This window comes from Littorina saxatilis, linkage group LG2, assembly GCF_037325665.1.
Source record: "Littorina saxatilis isolate snail1 linkage group LG2, US_GU_Lsax_2.0, whole genome shotgun sequence".
NCBI classification, from domain to species: domain Eukaryota; kingdom Metazoa; phylum Mollusca; class Gastropoda; order Littorinimorpha; family Littorinidae; genus Littorina; species Littorina saxatilis.
The window spans coordinates 37,279,585-37,298,762 of NC_090246.1; the positions used below are offsets into that span (position 1 = coordinate 37,279,585).

General features: G+C 45.0%; 1 protein-coding gene across 1 annotated transcript; it reads right to left on the reverse strand.

Moving 5' to 3' along the window:
- Window positions 1-1,041: 1,041 nt before the first annotated feature.
- Window positions 1,042-2,680, reverse strand: LOC138956149 (G-protein coupled receptor GRL101-like). Its single transcript, XM_070327594.1, has one exon. The coding sequence runs from the start codon at window positions 2,540-2,542 to the stop codon at window positions 1,430-1,432; it is 1,113 nt and encodes a 370-aa protein (XP_070183695.1). The 5' UTR covers window positions 2,543-2,680; the 3' UTR covers window positions 1,042-1,429.
- Window positions 2,681-19,178: the final 16,498 nt, after the last annotated feature.

Below are 19,178 nucleotides of genomic sequence, written 5' to 3' on the forward strand. Positions count from 1 at the left end.
CCATAATACAATCACAACAAGAATTCTCTTAGAACTTCACACTAGAATTTAGTGCCCTTTGAAAACTAACATTTACATTCCAGCTATGTATTCAAGCTTCAAGAATATACAACAAAAATCATTTACCTTAAGAGACCCGTCTCTTGAAAGAGTGTTTGTCCCCGACAAACTTGACACACGCTAGAAACACCTTGCTCGGTCGAGCAATCTACAACGTTGTGACGTTATTAAACCAAGACCAGCTACATTTCTCATAAACACAACTCATGTCAAACTAGGGTTTTCTCGTGCAACGCACAAAACTCGTGATAACGCTTCTCCGGTCCCATACACATCGCACTTCAGTATTTAGGGAGGTTAAAATCAAGACGTGGTTTCACATCACAAATATGCTACTTCAGAGATATCGTTAGCACGGTCATTATGTATTGGTGCACTGATCTCTCAAATAAACCATAGACCATTTATCCTGGACCGCCAACTAGCTCTCTCTCTGCTCTTTCTCTCTATTACGAGGTAGCGCCTCTCGCATTTAGGAACCTACGCTTACATGGCCTTTCAGAAATCAGGGGGACGTCATATCCGGTGTCGATTGTATACATGGACGAAGTTGCCGAGGTAAGTTCTGAAAATGCTGAAATAAACTCAGCAAAAGTGCATATGGAACATGTTTTTCGATGAGTTTTGTTAAGTTTAGTTTGGAGTTTTGGAAAATCCAGTTCATTGTCACCTCCCATTGTCACAAATAACTGGAGCGTGCTTTCTTTTCACTGTCTTCGAATCGCTGGCCTTTCAAACCGGACGTGACGCGCCCCTGAAAGTCGAGAGTCGTAACCTCGAAGGGTCACGTGATGAGTTGGCGGTCCAGGCTATTTGGTCTATGAATAAACTGAGCAAAACAATTATTGCACCCATTTTCGCCCCAACTGCAAAACCATTTATTCCCGTGTCATTTCATTCAAACTTTCCATGCAATTAAAGGCCCCTCACTTGGCTATCTTGCGCATTTTTTGGAACAAAATATTTATTTTTCGGCATGGGTCACGTGACCGCCACCCAAAAAATGGTACCCCCCAATTCGACATGACAAAAACGTCAGGTACCAGTCAATAAATTCAGAGTAAGCACACCCTGATACGAGTTATGGTAACGTTTACCTACGAGGAGAAAGCAATAGTTCCAAGCTTTCAGCACTACAAAATGTGTGCACAACATGAAGCGAGTACAGCACCGTCACCATTGTTTAATTTTGCTTCTGTCATTTTTTGGGTATCTTGTTTATAGTGTTCTGGGCAGACTAGCAAGATTTCGTTGTGAACTAACTGTGATTGGCAAAGTTTGGAACTGTTTAAATGCAGGTTCGTACGGACCTCACATAAGGGTTCTTCATCGTTGGGGAGAAAACTGAACCTCTCTTACGTGTGACTTATCACTTATCACGAGCGCTCAAAACAAGCTTCAACAGTTTCTCCTCCTTGGCTCTCTGGCGTCGCTCTAGCAGCATGTTGACGGTGTAGAGAAAAGGGTTGAGCGCCGAGTTGAGCGGCAGCACCAGGATGACCATGGCCACGTTGACTTCGCCCGGAATAGGGACCCCTCCGGTCGCCAACAGGCCGAGGAGACCGATGGGAAACCAACAGAGAAAGTCGGTGACAACAATGACCAGCAGACGACGAGCGACGACGAGGTCCTGAGCCTTTCTAGAAGAGGCGTCGGCGGTGACGAAAGCATTGGTTGTCATGGCAGCGTAAACAGACGCCTGGCCCGCAGCGATGAGGAGGAAGACGAAAAAGTTGAAGACGATGATGACGCTAAAGACGTAGTGCTGGCCGGGGAAACTTCTCCTGCTGACGGGCAGCGGGATGCAAATACCTGTCTGGCTGTAGAACGCCCAATGTGACGTCACAGGGAGTAAAGGCGTGGCGGCCAAGACCACGCCCAGCGTCCACATCACCAGACACGCCCAGCGAGAGGAGGCGGGGCTGAAGTGAAACCTGCTGAAGGGAAAGCGGATGGCCAGGAAGCGGTCAAGAGTGATGAGGCAGATGATGAGGGCCGACACCTCATTGGACAGCAAGGACAGAAACCCCGCCATCTGACACACCGGGCTCTTCCGCCAGTTGCCTTCTTCCCACAAGTACGTGCCTTGATAGACTAGGTCCGCAACGCCAATCATCACCAGATACACGCCCATCAGCAAGTCGGACACACACAGGTTGAGCACGAACACGCTGTGTCCGCTTCTGCCCACACTCCCCCCGCCGACACCTTGTTTGCTTCCAGACTTGGTGAAAAACACACGAACTAGAAAGCTGAAGAGGTTGCCTACAACTGCCAGGGAAGCAAGGAGAACCAGAAACACACGGTAAATGTGAGAACGCAACAAAGATTCACACGAAGAAATTTCGTCAGAGGGAGCCAGGCATTTGGTGATGTCGAAACCAGCAGGCAGTGTGGCTTTGCAGCAAAGTTTGAAGTTTTCAGCCAGCACTGAACGCAGCTGATTCAGACCTTGAAATACATCCCTTGGGAACACTGTCATGGGACAACCACGCAAGTCTAGATCCCTTAAAGTTGGCAAGGACTTAAAACCTCCCTCATCCACACGTTCTAGACCAGTCTCAGACAGGTTTAGCGTTTTTAGATTTGGGAAAGAAAGAGAAAGATCTGCGTTCAACTCTCGAATTTTAACACGGGACAAATCCAGCACCTCCAGAGAATTGTGAGACAAGTCAGACGAAAGAAGTGAGTGGAATTCATTTCCAGCAAGAATCAACACTTGCAAGTTACGAACACCAATTAATTCGTCATTGCGGATAACACGAAGTTTATTATTACTGAGATCTAGAATACAAAGGTTGGGGAGTGTAAGGTTGCTGAGACTGGAAAGGTTACAGTCTGCAAGATTGAGATAAACCAGCATTAAGTTGGGAAGCAAATCTCTCGGTTTCAACCCAGTTCCTCTCGCATCTAGGTAGCGCAGGTCTCCATACTCGCTGACCTCCACGTGGTGACCCCTGCAGGTGAAGGCCAGACCGTGGCACGTGCAGGTGCGGGGACAGGTCAGGTGACAGAACCTCTCGTCGTCGTGCTGAGGACACTGCGGCCAGCCGTCACACACGTGCTTCACGTGCACACACACCCTGGAGCCCCGGCAGCGGTAGAACCCTGCACACCTCGCCCCCTCACACCCCTCCTCGTCCTCATGGCCGGGGCAGTCCAGGACCCCGTTACAGAGCAAGTAGACTGGCAGACAGTAGTCAATGCTGCTACACATGAAGTGGGTGTCTGGGCAGATTGTTGCGCCTACATTGTTATGATTGTCTGACTCGGACGGACTGTCAAGAGAGCCAACCCTTTTGATATCGTTAGGGGTGCCAGGCGTTTTTCCATCGTTAAGAAGGCTAGACAGTGTGTCACTATCGAAGATTCGTCTGGACGTGAAGTCACCCCTTCCATCTAGGTCGATGAGCGCGGGAGGACGGGTTCTGACGACCGGAGTCATCGAGATGTTCACTCCATAGGGGGAGGGTTCGCTGCACACGGTTTCGTCCGTGATGTCCAGGCAGTCAGGAAGATGGTCACACATCTCGTCCAGCTCCATACACTGGGTGCGAAAAGAAAGTTGACGTTTTAGCTCTTTTGGTGTGGAACTATCAAGTGTATATACACATTCAGTCCGTGCAGTCCGAAGATCAAGGTCCTCATCCAACTGTCCAAATCCACTCACTTGTTGTAAAACAATACCTTTATTATGTATTTTGGGGAAATAAGTAAGTACGCACTTTTAGTTCTTTAATCAATCAATCAATGAGGCTTATATCGCGCATATTCCGTGGGTACAGTTCTAGGCGCTCTGCAGTGATGCCGTGTGAGATGAAATTTTATAGGGCCAGTAGATTGCAGCCATGTCGGCGCATATTTACCTTTCACGGCCTTATTCCAAGTCACACGGGTATGGTAGACAATTATTAACTGTGCCTAAGCAATTTTGCCAGGAAAGACCCTTTTGTCAATCGTGGGATCTTTAACGTGCACACCCAATGTAGTATACACGGGGGGTGGTTCGGACACCGAAGAGAGTCTGCACACAAAGTTGACTCTGTGAAATAAATTTCCGCCGAACCTGGGATCGAACTCGCGCTGACAGCGGCCAACTGAATACAAATCCAGCGCGCTACCAACTGAGCATTGACTACCAGCGCGCTACCAACTGAGCTTTAACTACATCTGACTGTTAAACTCTCTTTTGTCTTCTCACACACATATATATGAACTAGAGGAATACCCGGCTTCGCCGGGGTGAATCGCGAGACAGAGACAGACAGCGTGGCGGTTCACCACAATCACCTTTGAAGGCGAAGTCCTGTCAAATGGGATTGAGAATTTTAGAGCTTATTTCTTAGCCCTATATTATCTGTTATGGCTTCTCAAATGCCAGAACATACACACAGACAAAAGCCGCCAGACCCCATCACAAACAGAACTCTACAATCCACAGGTGTTGCCTCCACACACACACACACACACACACACACACACACACACACACACACACACACACACACACACATAGACACAGACACAGAAGCCGTATATATCTATCTATATCTATAAATATATAGAGATAGATGACAGTGGATTTTTTGATGAATAGATTCGACCTTTGCACTTTTACAGTGAGGACAACTTACGGGTACATGCAAGGAAAGCCCACAACTTCTAAGGCGAACAACTCTGCAGAGTCTGCTGTGAAGGGCGACGGTAGTCTCCCTGTCACACTCGACCCCCTTTGAATGAATACTGACACACCGAAGCCGCTAGACCACATCACAAACAGAACTCTACAATCCACAGGTGTTGCCCACACACACACACAAACACACACAGAGAAGCCGTATATATATATGTATATCTATATCTCTAAATATATAGAGATAGATGACGGTGTATTTTTCGCGTGGCTATAAATTGATTCGACCTTTTCACTTTTACAGTAAGGACAACTTACGGGTGCAATCGTGACATTCTAAAAATAGTAACGTAGTAACGGGAATATGGATTGACGCCACACGAAGGAAGGGAGATAAACGCTGAAAACACTGGAGAAGATAAGGAAGAGTTACTGGGAATGGATCCAGAGAAAAACAAAGAAAAACCAAAATCGGTTCAGCGCTGCGCGCTGAGATCACGTGTTGAAATATCTCATCGATGAGGTTGTGTCCGGGGTGTAGCTGAATACGGTCTCCAAATTTGAAAAAGATCCACCGAGAACTTTGGCCGTGCATCGCGGACACACACACACACACACACACACACACACACACACACACACACACACACACACACAGACAGACACAAGTCGTATATATATATATATATATATATAGATGCGCCCAGTTTTCTTTGAATATCGGGATATCCTCGTAGGGCCTATGGGCAGGGGGTGGGGTGTGTGTGTGGGGTGGGGGTGGGGTGGGGGGGTATAACGAGCGGCAGTTTCCGAACTCACATCAATTTAAAGAAAGACAGGCAGATAGTTGCTCTTACCTGCTTGTTACCACATTCAGACTGATAGGACGAGCACTGGGGAAAGACGCAGAATTCCTCGTCACTTTCGTCAAAGCAGTCGGGACGGTAATCGCACACCAAAGTGTACGGCACGATTCTTTGCCCTCTCTTACACTTGAAAGTTGCAGGGGGTGACATCACTACACTCTCCAAGACTCCTGGGACTGTTGTTTTCTCGATTTCGCTGTCATCATTTTTGCAGTCCCAGCATGCACTCTCCACATCACACCAGAGAAACGCGTGTACCACGTGGCCGCTAGGACACGTCACATACGTAAATGGAAGGGTGGTGTTTTCTAAAGTCACGCTTGCCAGGGTCGGAACCTTGGATCCTTTAAGCGACGCTGGTCTTGACTCTGAATGGTAATATCTTACACTTTAATGTTGTAAATTGTAAATGTAAATTCACACGCTTTTCTCGAATATAACTCAAAGCTCACTATCAAATGCTATTATCTGTTAAAAATCACGTTTATCAACGCAAAAAAGTATTCGAGTGTTGTTAATTGAGGGAATGAGCTGTCGAATAGTGTGCATATTTGGTCATGCGTGTTATAGTCAAAGAAAAAGCCTACACTTGGCATGGCTGCCATTTTTGAGAGATTTAGCTTTCGGACCTTTACTATACTCAAAATGGCCGCGCCGAGGCTTTCCTTCAAAATTACATAAATGAAACGCATTTTTTCAGTTAATTCCGTAACACATATAGAAGTTTCAATGACTTTTTACGCTTTTTATAAGAGCAAGTTATACAAATCCAGACGGTTATATTTTGCATCAGAAGAACTTTTCTGAATTTACAACGCAAAAGTTCAAAGATCCGTCCTACCTTTTTCTCTGATTTCACACAAAATATGATAGGCGAGATGGCCTTCGGCTCCACAGCGTTCCATGAAAAAGGCGGCGTCCTCTTTGGTATAAACGGCGGCACAGAACGGTGAGGGGATAGGGAAGATGAGTTGCTTGAGCATTAGAAATGCTGTGACTCCATCGTCCCAGCGAGCTATTTGTCGATATCTGAAAGTGATTAAGGTTCGTACAGTCACAAATCAAAGATGATTTGGTAATTCCGCAGTGATATTTTCAGATTTATAAAACAAATCGAGAAAATGATTCATGAACAATTGTCCAATATAGGGTGACCCAACAATGCAACCCACAAAATTGCTGATAACTTCTACATCTGTTCTACGAATTCCTTCATATTTGATTTACTTTTACTTCCGATAATAGATAAACTGTTCACATAGTTGCAAGCTTGTAGGTCAAATGGTCTGACTTTTATTTATCATGTTTCAAACATTATCCAATTTTCAGGGATCGTTTCACCAGTGCAAGCTTTGTTGTTATATGGTTGCCACACTAACCACCCGATTTAAACCCACCAGATTTGTACTTTTTTGGTTATCTGAAGTTCTGAATGTACATAAAAATCACTAGATCATCTGCGACTTTTAGACAGCAACCCATATGTTACAGCCAGGTTCACAGTAATCCCAATCGACGATTCCACAAGGGTTGGTGGGAACATATTTTTTGAGAGATCATTAAAGTCGAACAAGTTGACCTACAGACCACAAACTTTGTAGAATGATATGCACAAACTGAACTTAATGCACCGCAACAAATTAATCTAAATATTTGGCTGTTGAACTCAAATTGGCAGAAAAAATGACACTGCAATTTACGCAGACAAACTTGTCATGTGCTTCGTGTAAACGTGGTTGAGACACACCCTTTCGCTAGTGACTGGCCTGTAATGTCACGTGAGAAAGAGTCCCCACGTGACATCATTTCACACGTGCATAAATAGTATAGGCCAGTCACTGGCTGGAGGGTGTGTCTCAAACACGTGTACAGGAAGCATATAGCACATTTTGCTTGCGAAAATGCAAAGGATACTCACTTTTTCAGAACCTATGCAAACCCAAAAATCGTCTATTGCTGTCTTCAAGTTACCAATTGTCTAAGTTTGGATTTTAGTATAATAGGTCCTTCAGATAACGAGAAAAGTAAATGCCTGGAGGCTTTAAATCCGGTGAGTCTGACTAGCACACAATGTAAAACCTCGTAATTGGACAGATGTAGAAGTTATCAGCATCTGTGTGGGCTGCATTCTCTTTGTCACTCTTTATCTCAGATTAACAACAGTGGTTTGAAGGAAATGTATTCGTCAAAAATTGGCTCCTATGCACAGATTGCATCCAGACTCTTGATTCTTGATATGAGTCCAAGTGGATGGACTTATACTTTAGGCCTATTATATGCAATTTATATCGCGCACATATCTCAACCACGGATTCAAGGCGCAGGGATTTATTTATGCCGTGTGAGATGGAATTTTTTACACAATATATCACGCATTCACATCGGCCAGCAAACCTCAAGCCTATTAGGGCGAGCATTCACCTTTCACGGCCTATTATTCCAAGTCACACGGGTATTTGGTGGACATTTTTATCTATGCCTATACAATTTTGCCAGGAAAGACCCTTTTGTCAATCGTGGGATCTTTAACGTGCACACCCCAATGTAGTGTACACGAAGCGACCTCGGATTTTCGTCTCATCCGAAAGACTAGCACTTGAACCCACCACCTAGGTTAGGAAAGGGGAGAGAAAATTGCTAACGCCCTGACCCAGGGTCGAACTCGCAACCTCTCGCTTCCGAGGCAAGTGCGCTTACCACTCGGCCACCCAGACCATACTATGCCAAAGTCTGGCCAGATCAGTCCGAGATGGTGAGCCGAATTGTTTACACGTGAAGGACAGAGCAATTTGAATACTCTCGCGGTGTCATGGGCCGATAACCTATTCACGTATTATACACAGATCGTCAAGAGTTCTGCCTACGCACATGTGAGAGAGTGTAAAAGATGCCGACAGGACCCCGACGTGAACTAGAAGATTCCATGATCGACGAAGAAGAACAAGGTCTATAACTTTAAGCCATTCTTCGTCACTGCCAAGATTTGCCAGGTGGCCGCCAATATTTCTGAAACACACACACACACACACATACACACACACCAGGTTCGAGTCTTTATCACTGCGTAGGACTTGCCTGTGTTTGAACACAAAATACTTATATCGTTCGAAGATTTTTACAAATCAAAAATAAAAACAGTGGATCAGTATGGTAACGCCAGGCTAGCCATAACCGTCTGCTGAGACCGGTCGAACTCGTCTCGCACTAAAGTCGAGCATGGAAACAGAGTTGCAATAAAGCAAATTTTAATTAAAATGCAGCATAACTATATCCTTTTGGATTCAGGAAATGAAACCATGCATTCATGTAATGGTTTTTGCAATTTAAATTTCAGGCAGAATTGTGATAAACACACCAATCAATCAATTTTCAAATGCCCAAGCTGAACTGTATTCCCCGGGTCAAAGATGGTTTAAGGAAAGTGTCGATGAATTTGATTAAAAATACGGTCGACACAGTTACTCCTCGACATTTTTGTTTAAGGGATCGGTATGACGTCATAAAATGTATTCACACACATACATACACACACACACACACACACGCACACAAACGCACGCACACACACACACGCACACTGAAGGACAGACAGACTGAAACGTGTGTTTTAACTTCATGGTTGCTTATTACCTGCATTCTTGTTGGGAACTTGCCCACGAGCCACGACCGGGAACTATTTTAACAGGCAGGTAGCAAGTGCCACCCACGAAGATCCCCATCTCTGAGTGACCCTCACGATAACACGTGGTGTACGGACAGTGGCTCTCGTCCTCACCTTGACCACAGTCCTTGACCGTATTGCAGTCCAAGTGGACCCTGAAGTCCGACCAGTGAGGGATGCTGCAGTTCCACTGGCCGTGGTCATCTTGACGAGGTTGAGCTGAAGACTGTTCCGAAAACACAAAAGATTTGAAAAATTGGACAGAATGGAGAAAGAAAGACGTGACGGTCTTTGTGTCTGTGAGTGATAGTCCAGTGAGTCCGGCCCTAACACATTCCCATCATAACATCAAATTATCCAGATACACTGCTAATGTTCGAAAACTCAAGAGTCCAAAATCGAGAAAGGTGAGGTTATGGAAGGTTTAATAGTATAGACAGGACGAAACATTTACTAGAACTTCGACTTACTGTTTTTTTTAAGTGAACAAACTAGATACACAAGCAGACCTGGGAACCCATACGATTTCGCCGTATTTTGTACGTGTGATTGTCTAGAATATGAGCAGTACGGTCAGTGGAAAAAAATACGACTAGAAAAAGTCATAGACAACGTTTCTTCACAAGCGCATCCCGAAGACGATCCAGTATTTTGACATATGATTACAGTTTTTGTCAGTAAACATTCAAAGAAGCATTTGTTTTAAACGCACTGGTAAACATTATAAACGGTGCGACGGACGCGTGTGAAACATGTTTGAGCCATGGATGTTCAAATGCTGTGTGGAGTACGCTAATGTTTCAAGAAATACACCAAATACAGAAATATTTCGAACATTGCAAACACTTGTCCATTATATGAGAATGTCAGAGCGACCACTATCAAGACTTTGCCTGATTATAATGATATTTCTGTTTTCTGTGTTATGTACGACAACAGCGACAAGTCACTCACTGAAAACAAAGCGATGTTTCATCAGATTCAAAGATTTATTTTAGACAGTAAACGTTTTGGTTAAGATCGAATGAATTGTTATCTTTTGGTTAGAAACTGACATAACAAATAAAATGGAATCTTAGACGAAGAAACATCAAGGGATAAGTGATCATCATCTTCTTCTTCTTCTTCTTCGTTCATGAGCTTAGACTCCCACGTTCACTCATGTTTTTAGCACGAGTGGATTTTTACGTGTATGACCGTTTTTACCCTGCCATTCAGGCAGCATACGCCGATTTCGGGGGAAAGCGATCATCAATCGGTAATGTTTGTCTGCTGTGTAATTAGTTAACTATTCTGACCTGAGCGGACGCTAGTACGACTTTACCTTATGAAAACTGTAGACAAGTCGAAATCCCATATAATGACTCATGAGGACAAAATTAGACATCTCGGTGCGAAAATGCACGCGCAGCAGGCGAGTGTCCAACAGCTGAGCAGGGGGCGGCAGGTCCTGACCACACAACACCCACACCACCTCCCGCTCCTCTCCCTTCACGACCTCCACCCTGTCCATTTCTGTTTGAAAACAGTCCTCAGGACTCTCCAGTCTCCGTGGCCACAGGTCAAGGAATGGTAAGCTGACCATAATGAGCATGTTACGAGGTACCTGTATTTCCACCCACGTGTCCAGCTTGGGAGGGTATGTGCTGAAGACTTGAGGGTCAAAGTTTGGACTTTGAATGAATCCTGGTGAAAGCAAAAACAAACAGGATGAAGGCCTTCACCAAGGCAATCTGAGCAAGACAAAGATAGCATCAGCAACTTAACTGCATTACCCCCATGGCAACCCGCCCCCCCTCCCCCACCTCCATCACCACCGGCACCACCCCTACCACCATCACCACCTCCAAACATAACCACCACCAACAACAGCAACAGCACAACAACCACCATCACATATACCACAACCATCATCACCAACAACACTAAAAGCTGCAGCCGCAAGAACGCTCCAAGAACTTCTAACACCACATCAAAGTATTTTCTCATGGAGCTTAATCGAAAGCTGGTAAGTGAAAGATTGTGAGTGATGTGTAAACTGATCAACCAACACATCAATCAACCTGTCTGCTTAACAAAGGGCAAGCAAGAACAACACATATTTACCGTCTATATTCAAGATAAAAATGTGTTGCTACGGTAACACTTCCCCAATGTTGCAATTTTAGCACTGAGCGAACCCTCGCTTTTATTTTTTACCCATATTTTTAGACACCAATTGATGAAACAATTCATTCTTCTTGTCCCTCGCCACCGCTACAACCCTGACAGAAAGCGAGTAATCTCTCTTGAACACAACGTCACTGAGTGTCAACGTCACTCTCACAACGTTGGACGACGTCCAGAAATGAGGCCCAGGAGCTATAGCAATCCAGCAGCCATCTAACACTTTAGAGTTTTGCTGAGAGTCTAACAGAGTCATGGAACTGTTGGGATGACAGGTTTGCTTGACAACGAGCACGTGAAGCACTGTGTTTTCTGCTCCCTCAATGTCAACAGAGCATTTGTTTGACGCTTTGCTCAAGCTTTCCGAACCGGTATGTTGGTAGGCTATGAGAGTTTTTTCAGAGCGGATCTCACGAGAAGCGTTAGTCTTCAGACAGCTAAGCACATCCGCAGTGTCAAAACTGACTTCGCTCCGTCGTGACGCATCATCAGAATCCAATGTCATTTGCTCTTCTGTCGGCATCGCCGCAAAACGCTTTTTTAAAGTAATCGTTGTGTGTGGAACATCTCGAGAAGAGTTTGGAGACACAGGATCAACAGATTCAACTTCAGCGTTCATATTTCGAGGTGTTGAAACGTTCAGCACTGAAGCTCCAAGCTGAAACAGAATCAAGCTCATATTTTTCATGTCATGAGGCACCAACATGGTTGCTGATAAAGACTTTGGACTGTTCAGCGAACCATTTCCATCTAAAACTATGTGTGGCGTCTCACTGCCACGAACATGTCCGTTTGCTGACCCCAAAGACGTTGCAAGGGTTTCCGGTGAGGATCGAACGTTTTGCAGGAGTACCTCAGGGGTTGCAGAATCAACGTTGGTCAACATATTCCCTTGGGCGGTTGTAAGTTTGGTCCAAGCGGGAGTTTTTGTCTGAAACGCTGTAGAGTCGTTCCAGACAGGCAACCTTTCAAATGCTGTTGTGAGAGTGCACAACAGCAAACGAGAAGCTATCCACACAGTGAACATGTTGCACCAGTTGACCTCACTAAGATAGCGATGGTGCCACGCGTTTTGTAAACTGGTATCACTATGAGCAAGTCTTACCAAAGTTCATCACTCGCTGACAGCCTCAAGTCAAACTAAATGCAGCCGCATGGTGAAAACTTTATTTCAATACACTGCAAATGCAAACACGACTGGCAGAGCTGGCTACTTCACGATTATCTTCCCTGGACACCGCACTTCAACATGTACCATAAAGGCAATTTTCCATTCAACGAGAACACCGTCAGACGTAGTGTTGGACACAAATGACCTTACGGTACCATTCACGTCAGTCACCTCTGCGATTTTTTTTTAAATTTGGAGAAGGTATCATTGGGGAATGATTGCGCAAAGGAAAGAGAAAGAGCTCCTTCACCGTTGTGCTTTTCTCTCTGATTGTTTCTCTCCCTCATCAAACCGAATATCTCTCCTACCCTTTATGCTCGTGCAGGCGCATCCACACACACCTAGCACTGCGCAGGCTAGCGCACACACATTGATAAACACTGACACACACACACACACACACACACACACACACACACACACACACACACACACACACACACACACACACACACACTCACACATACCTACAAACACTCACACACACACACGCACCGTGCACAGAAAAATACACACGCACATCAATAAACACACGCAATTACACGCACACAACGAATCACACAAACACACGGCACACACACACACACACACAACTACACACAACTACACACGAGTGCTCACGCGCAAGCAAAAGCAAATAGACACGCGCACATTAAAAACACGCGAACAATTGACACACACACACACACACACACACACACACACACACACACACACACACACACACACAATTAAAACAATTCACATACACACACACAGACACACACACACACGCACACACACACGCACGCACACACACACAATTAAAACAATTTTCACACACACACACACAATTAAAACAATTACACACACACACACACACACACACACACACACACACTTCACTTCAATCAATGTACACACACCCACACGCACACACAATTCTATTATTTGAAAATCCAACAAACAAAAAAACTCGTTTTTTCGATCTGAAACTTAGCAGTACTAATCTGATCTTTTAACAAAGAAGAAATCTTGAGTTTTCTTAACGAGCTCCTGGTGTTCTTTGTTGAAACCTTGCTTGTATTTCCGTGTGAATGGGTTCAAGCCTTTTTGATTTTTTACGGCAACAGGATCTAGGAAGAAAATTCCTGGTTCTCTGCGCCAAAAAAATTCTGTGTTCTGGGCAAATTGTTCTCTCCCCTTATACGGGAAGCCTCTTCATACAACGGAGGTGAAAAGACGAAGCAGACCCATTAAAAAGAAAATAGAAGCAAGGCAAGTAAAATCAGACGTGCTATTTCAATAACTCCCTTGGGGGGTATACCAGAGTGAAAGAAAAGGTAACAATGATGGGAAAAGAATAGGGATGGAGGGTGAGCTGGAAAGTGTGTGTGTGTGTGTGTGGGGGGGGTGGGGGGTGAGAGGGCAACCAAGAAGTTGGACTGTTGTGGTTGCCAGGTCACGTTGGTGGTAAGGGGGTATGTTGCGGGTCGAACGTAAAACGATTCGTTCGAAGAAATAAGAACTGCCCCTACTTCATATGTGTGTGTGCGTGCTTGCGTGCGTGTGTGCGTGCGTGTGTGCGTGCGTGCGTACGTGCGTGTATGTGCTTATGTGTGTGTGTGTGTGTGTGTGTAAAACTTAAGATTATTAACAGCTATCAATAGATACTGGATTATAAATATAAGTGATGTTTTGTTAACTAAACCACAATCAATCGGGATAAATTGAAAACACAAGGAAACAAAACTAAGAAGTAAATAATAAACAGCCGTTCTAAGAAGAAATCTCCCATATGTTTCATTTACTCGTCAGTTTTCCAGTTCTCTCGTGAACGCATTCATTCTTGCAATCATATCCTAGGCTTCCTTCCTCGTGTTTGATATCACCAGTGTCAGATTAGTATACCTGACCTGCACGGTTGACACGGGTATTCTACGAAGTGTTCGCTATGTTCAAGAGAAAATGGTTCCTACTTTGTTTTTATTCCAGTCTCACATTTCTCAAGAGCGAAGACAAGCTATTCTCCAAGTTTAAAAGTTCACCGTTGACAGGCCCGAACACTGCCCTGCGCCGCGACAACCAAACAGTCGTATCAACTTTTCGAACTTCGAAAAATGAAAATAAAATATCGGGGAATCTGTCATCTGTGGACAAAGAAACAACTGTCCCGAACATTGCCCAGCGCGACACCCAAACGGTCCTATCAACTCCAAGAATTTCCAAAATGGAAAATACAACGTCGAATTATAATCTCGCATCTGTGGAAAACAGGGAAATATCGTCAGAAGTCTTCTTGAAATGTCTTCAGCGGAACGAGACTTTCAACTTGACGGTTGACGAAAGCAGTTCTGTGTCCCTCGTGCTCACGTTGTCTCATGAAGCAGTGTCAGAACGTACCGGAGTTTGGCGATGTAGGGTCGTCGTGGAAGGCCCACAGGGTAGTTCAGTGTCTGTTCTCCATTCTGAACAGACCTGTCACCATGGTAACGTTCTGTCAGTTTTGGAAAGACAGAGAACTGTCACGTGGGACGGCTGTAAGCGATGGGTGTCTCCTGGTTTTGACTTCCTGTCATCTGACGAACACGTTGACGTCATTGTTACCTTGACTGACGTCAGCATTGGATACAAATTGGGGCTCAACGTCAGAGCAGTCTCTAAACTGGCGGAAAGGGACTTGTTGGTGCGGTTTGTAACTCCGAGATTAGGTATATTCTCATCTCTCTTGAAGTATTTAGAGTTTTCGCAGTTCAGTTGGCAATCGGACAATTGCTCCAATGACAATGTATGCCGGTAGGCCTAATAGGGGAAGGGCCCCTAATACAGGGGCGGACGAGGGGGGTGCACAGGGTGCACGTGCACCCCCCCTCCAGCAAAAAAAAAAATTGGAAAGCTGATTCTATGACTATTTATAAGTTCAAATGGCACCAGATGGCACCATTTTGCTTCTTTGAGCCAAAATTTTTTCCGGGGGGGCATGCCCCCGGACCCCCCTAGCAAATTCGGGCGCTTCGCGCCCATCACATTTACTTTCGATTCAAAGTGCACCCCCCCTTACAAAGCAACTGATCCGCCCCTGTAATATGGACCACCTCCTAATATGGACCACCTCCTGTTCTGACAAACTAACGGCGCTAGAGCGCTCAAAAAAGTTTTATTCGCTGTATTCACCCTCTCTGGATAACTGGCACATGTCAAAACAGTTGCAGAATCACAAATCTTAAAACCGTTAGGCTTTTTCTCTTTTTTTCACTTTTGGCAGCGTTCACTCTAAATTTGCCGTCTTAAACGGACTCGTTTCTGTCCACAGCCAAAGCTTTTATCACACAAAAATTGCTTTTTATGACAGCTGAGACCGCATTTGTTGCATTTTAGCAGTGTTGACCCCGAGTTTCTACTGCAAACAAAAAATAATAGCAAAATCTCAAAGTATGTGCGAGTCCCCTAATATGGACCACTTTCAACAAATCGAAGAAAATAAAAGCTAAAGGCTATTTTCATTAATTCATTAAGAAGCTTGCTGGAAATAACCTATAACTAGCCCTCGAGATTTAACAAAAATATAACAAAAAGTCTTCTTTTCGTGGAAGTTGATAATTTCACTTATTTTCACTCTGTTTTTGATAAGCTTTTTTAGTTTCCTGGTGTGCTTCAAATAATGCTCTCATCAACCCGAAACAGATAAATCTAGAGCATATTTTAATTACGCTGACTTGTACACTAAGTTGTTTCATGTTATTTTGAAATATAGGGGGCTTTTTACAGTGATTCGTGAGGGCCGCTTCACTGGTCCATATTAGGCGCCCAGGCTCCTAATATGGACCCTTTGTGATTTTTTCTGTATTTAATTTTTGTTGAATGTCTATCAAAGCTATTTCACTCTATTTAGGCCTAACGGTTAACCTAAGACGGAGAGAAGGACTACCAAACACAAAATGAAACTTCTTCGCAAGAAAACAAGCTAGTTATCAGCATGAAACAAAAAGTGGTTCATATTAGGGGCCCTTCCCCTACGTTCTGCCCCCCCTCCCCCTCTCATTCTCAACCGACAACTGCATCCCCACCCCAACCATGGTGCGGTTTGTAACTCCGAGATTAGGTGTGTTCTCATCTCTCTTGAAGTATATAGAGTTTTCTCAGTTCAGTTGGCAATCAGACAATTGTCCCAATGGCAATGTAGGCCTAGAACGTTCGCCCCCCCCCCCCCCCAGCCCCCCGCCCTTCTCCTCAACCGACAACTGCACCCCCTCCCCAACCATGGTAGGACAAGTGCCCCCTCCCCCTGCAGATCACTACCTTCTGACCGTTGCCTACTTCACAAGTTCCTTTGACTGATATAACAGCAGGTCAAGCATCTGCTTCTTTCGTGTGTTTCACGTCGGCTCTACATCTGTGTTGTTATGTAGCTTGTTGTCTTATGTCCAGGCTATGTACAAACACCAGACTGGGATCCAGACGTGGATGGTCCGACTCCAACAGTGGAACGCTGGGCCACAGTCACCGTACCGAGCGGCCTTGCGGTCATGGTCAGCGTTGTACATCTGCGTACAGGTTCATACGCGTTTTGCCCCTTCACTTTTCTCGCCCTCTACCAACAGGACGATGGCGAGGACGACAAGACGAGAGTGTGGAAATCGTGCAATGATACGCGTTATCGTCCTGACCCTGTCCTTATCAGCACTCGCGTTTTGCATGTGCATTTTGTGCAGAGGGACGTTATGGAAAACCAAGCCTTCAGGATAGTGTTTTCTTTTCATCAGGTAGGATGTTCACCTCTGTGTGTGCATATGTGTGTGTGTGTGTGTGTGTGTGTGTGTGTGTATGTGTGTGTGTGTGTGTGTGTGTGTGTGTGTGTTTCTCAGTGTTCGTCTGTCTGTCTCTCTCAGTGTCTGTCTATTCGAGTTTATGTCCTTTCACGCAATTGCAAAGGGAGAGCTCTCACGTTTTCCAGAGTAACTTATGACAACTTAAATTATGATTTTTTATATATTTGTTCAGAAATCAGTGTTACCAGAACGACTACCAAGTGGGATGTGGAACTGCTCCGTGCCCAGCTGGCCTGACTTCAAGCACCACTTTCTCTGCAACCTCAGGTTCGACTGCGACGACAGAGAAGATGAAAACAATTGTAGTGACTACAAGCTCTGTCGAGACCACGGTGTCAGCTTTGCTGGGCGCTGTTTTTTCAGTCTTCCCAGTGCCAGCATTTACGAAAACTGGTACAGCGGAAGAGCAAAATGCCGGAGTCTTGGTGGAGAACTTGCGAGCTTGAAAACGTCAGACATGTGGAATAGCGTCCCGTACTTGCTGCAGATGGACCGCTACAGTAGATGGGTGGATCTACGTGTTGGCTTTCGCTCGGCTTCTCCGTCACTGCCACACATGTGAGTTCAAAGACACACAGTACCGTGTCAACGATTCGGTTCACCATTTCAAATCAGGATAGGCTTAATCTTGGACACATAACAACAATCAACAGCCTTGGTGCTCTTTGCGCAGAGGAAGAATTTTAACTGACACGAGTGTCGATCATCAAAAAGAACCACTCTGCCATTGGGGGGGGGGGGGGGGGGGGGGGGGAGGGGGGGGGGAGGGGGGGAATGTATTTGTCCATCAGACCTAGTAGAAGGAAAGGTTCAACGGAATTATCTAACGTATGAAGTTTAACTTGTTCACGTAGCCTTCGAAAAAAAACATGCCGGCTGTATATTTTGCAAGTTTCTAAAAGTCTCAAGACACACTAATTTCAGTATCACTGATATGCACAGAAAATATTTCAGGAGCCCCAAACTTGTTGTTGTTGTCGTTGTTGCAGCTGCTGTTGTTGTTTAATTCAAATCTGTTGCAGGTATCACCATACATCACAGCACGAAGACGGCACTGTAGCGTACTTCGGACGCTACCAGAAAATGGTTTTCCATCCAAACCTGTGCGGGTTTTTCAGAGTATATGAACTGTCTGGCAAATTGTATCTTTCTCATTGCACACAAAACAGCATTCATTTCCATTACTTACTCTGTGAGAAAGAACTTTCCAGCAGTCGCGATGTAGATGACAGTGATGCGAGGAATTATCCACATTCTGAACCAGAAATGGTACCGTTTTCGCCCTCCACTCAGAAAAACTCTCGATTCCAACCTGTCGTTTGTCCCGATGGTCATGTGACCCACGACTGTTTTGCGTGTGATGTTCAGAGCGCGTGCTGGGCCAAAGACGAAGTCACGGTCAGTAGTTCTCGGCATACTTGGGGCAGGCCTTTGGCCTCTTCGTGTCCAGTGACCTTGGTGACGCTTCCTCCGTCCTTGACCTGTCGCGATGGTCTGATGCACGTGCCCTACAGTGTTGTATGTGACTACCAGAAACACTGCCCTGACAACAGCGATGAGGATTTGTGTGTGTATCCATCTTGTACCAGTAGTGTGCCACAGTTTCAGTGTGCAAACAAGCAGGTTTGGTGCAACAAACAAACAAACAAACAACAACAACAAAAACAACAACACCTCAACAGTTTAAGTCCTGCAGTTGAAAATACAGAACCGTGTTATTTCAAGCCTGAGGTTCTTTAAGAGAACAGCTAAGCTTCAGTGGAGAGAAAAAAAAACTACATTTGTTAAGATATAAATTTCGAAGATCAAGTTA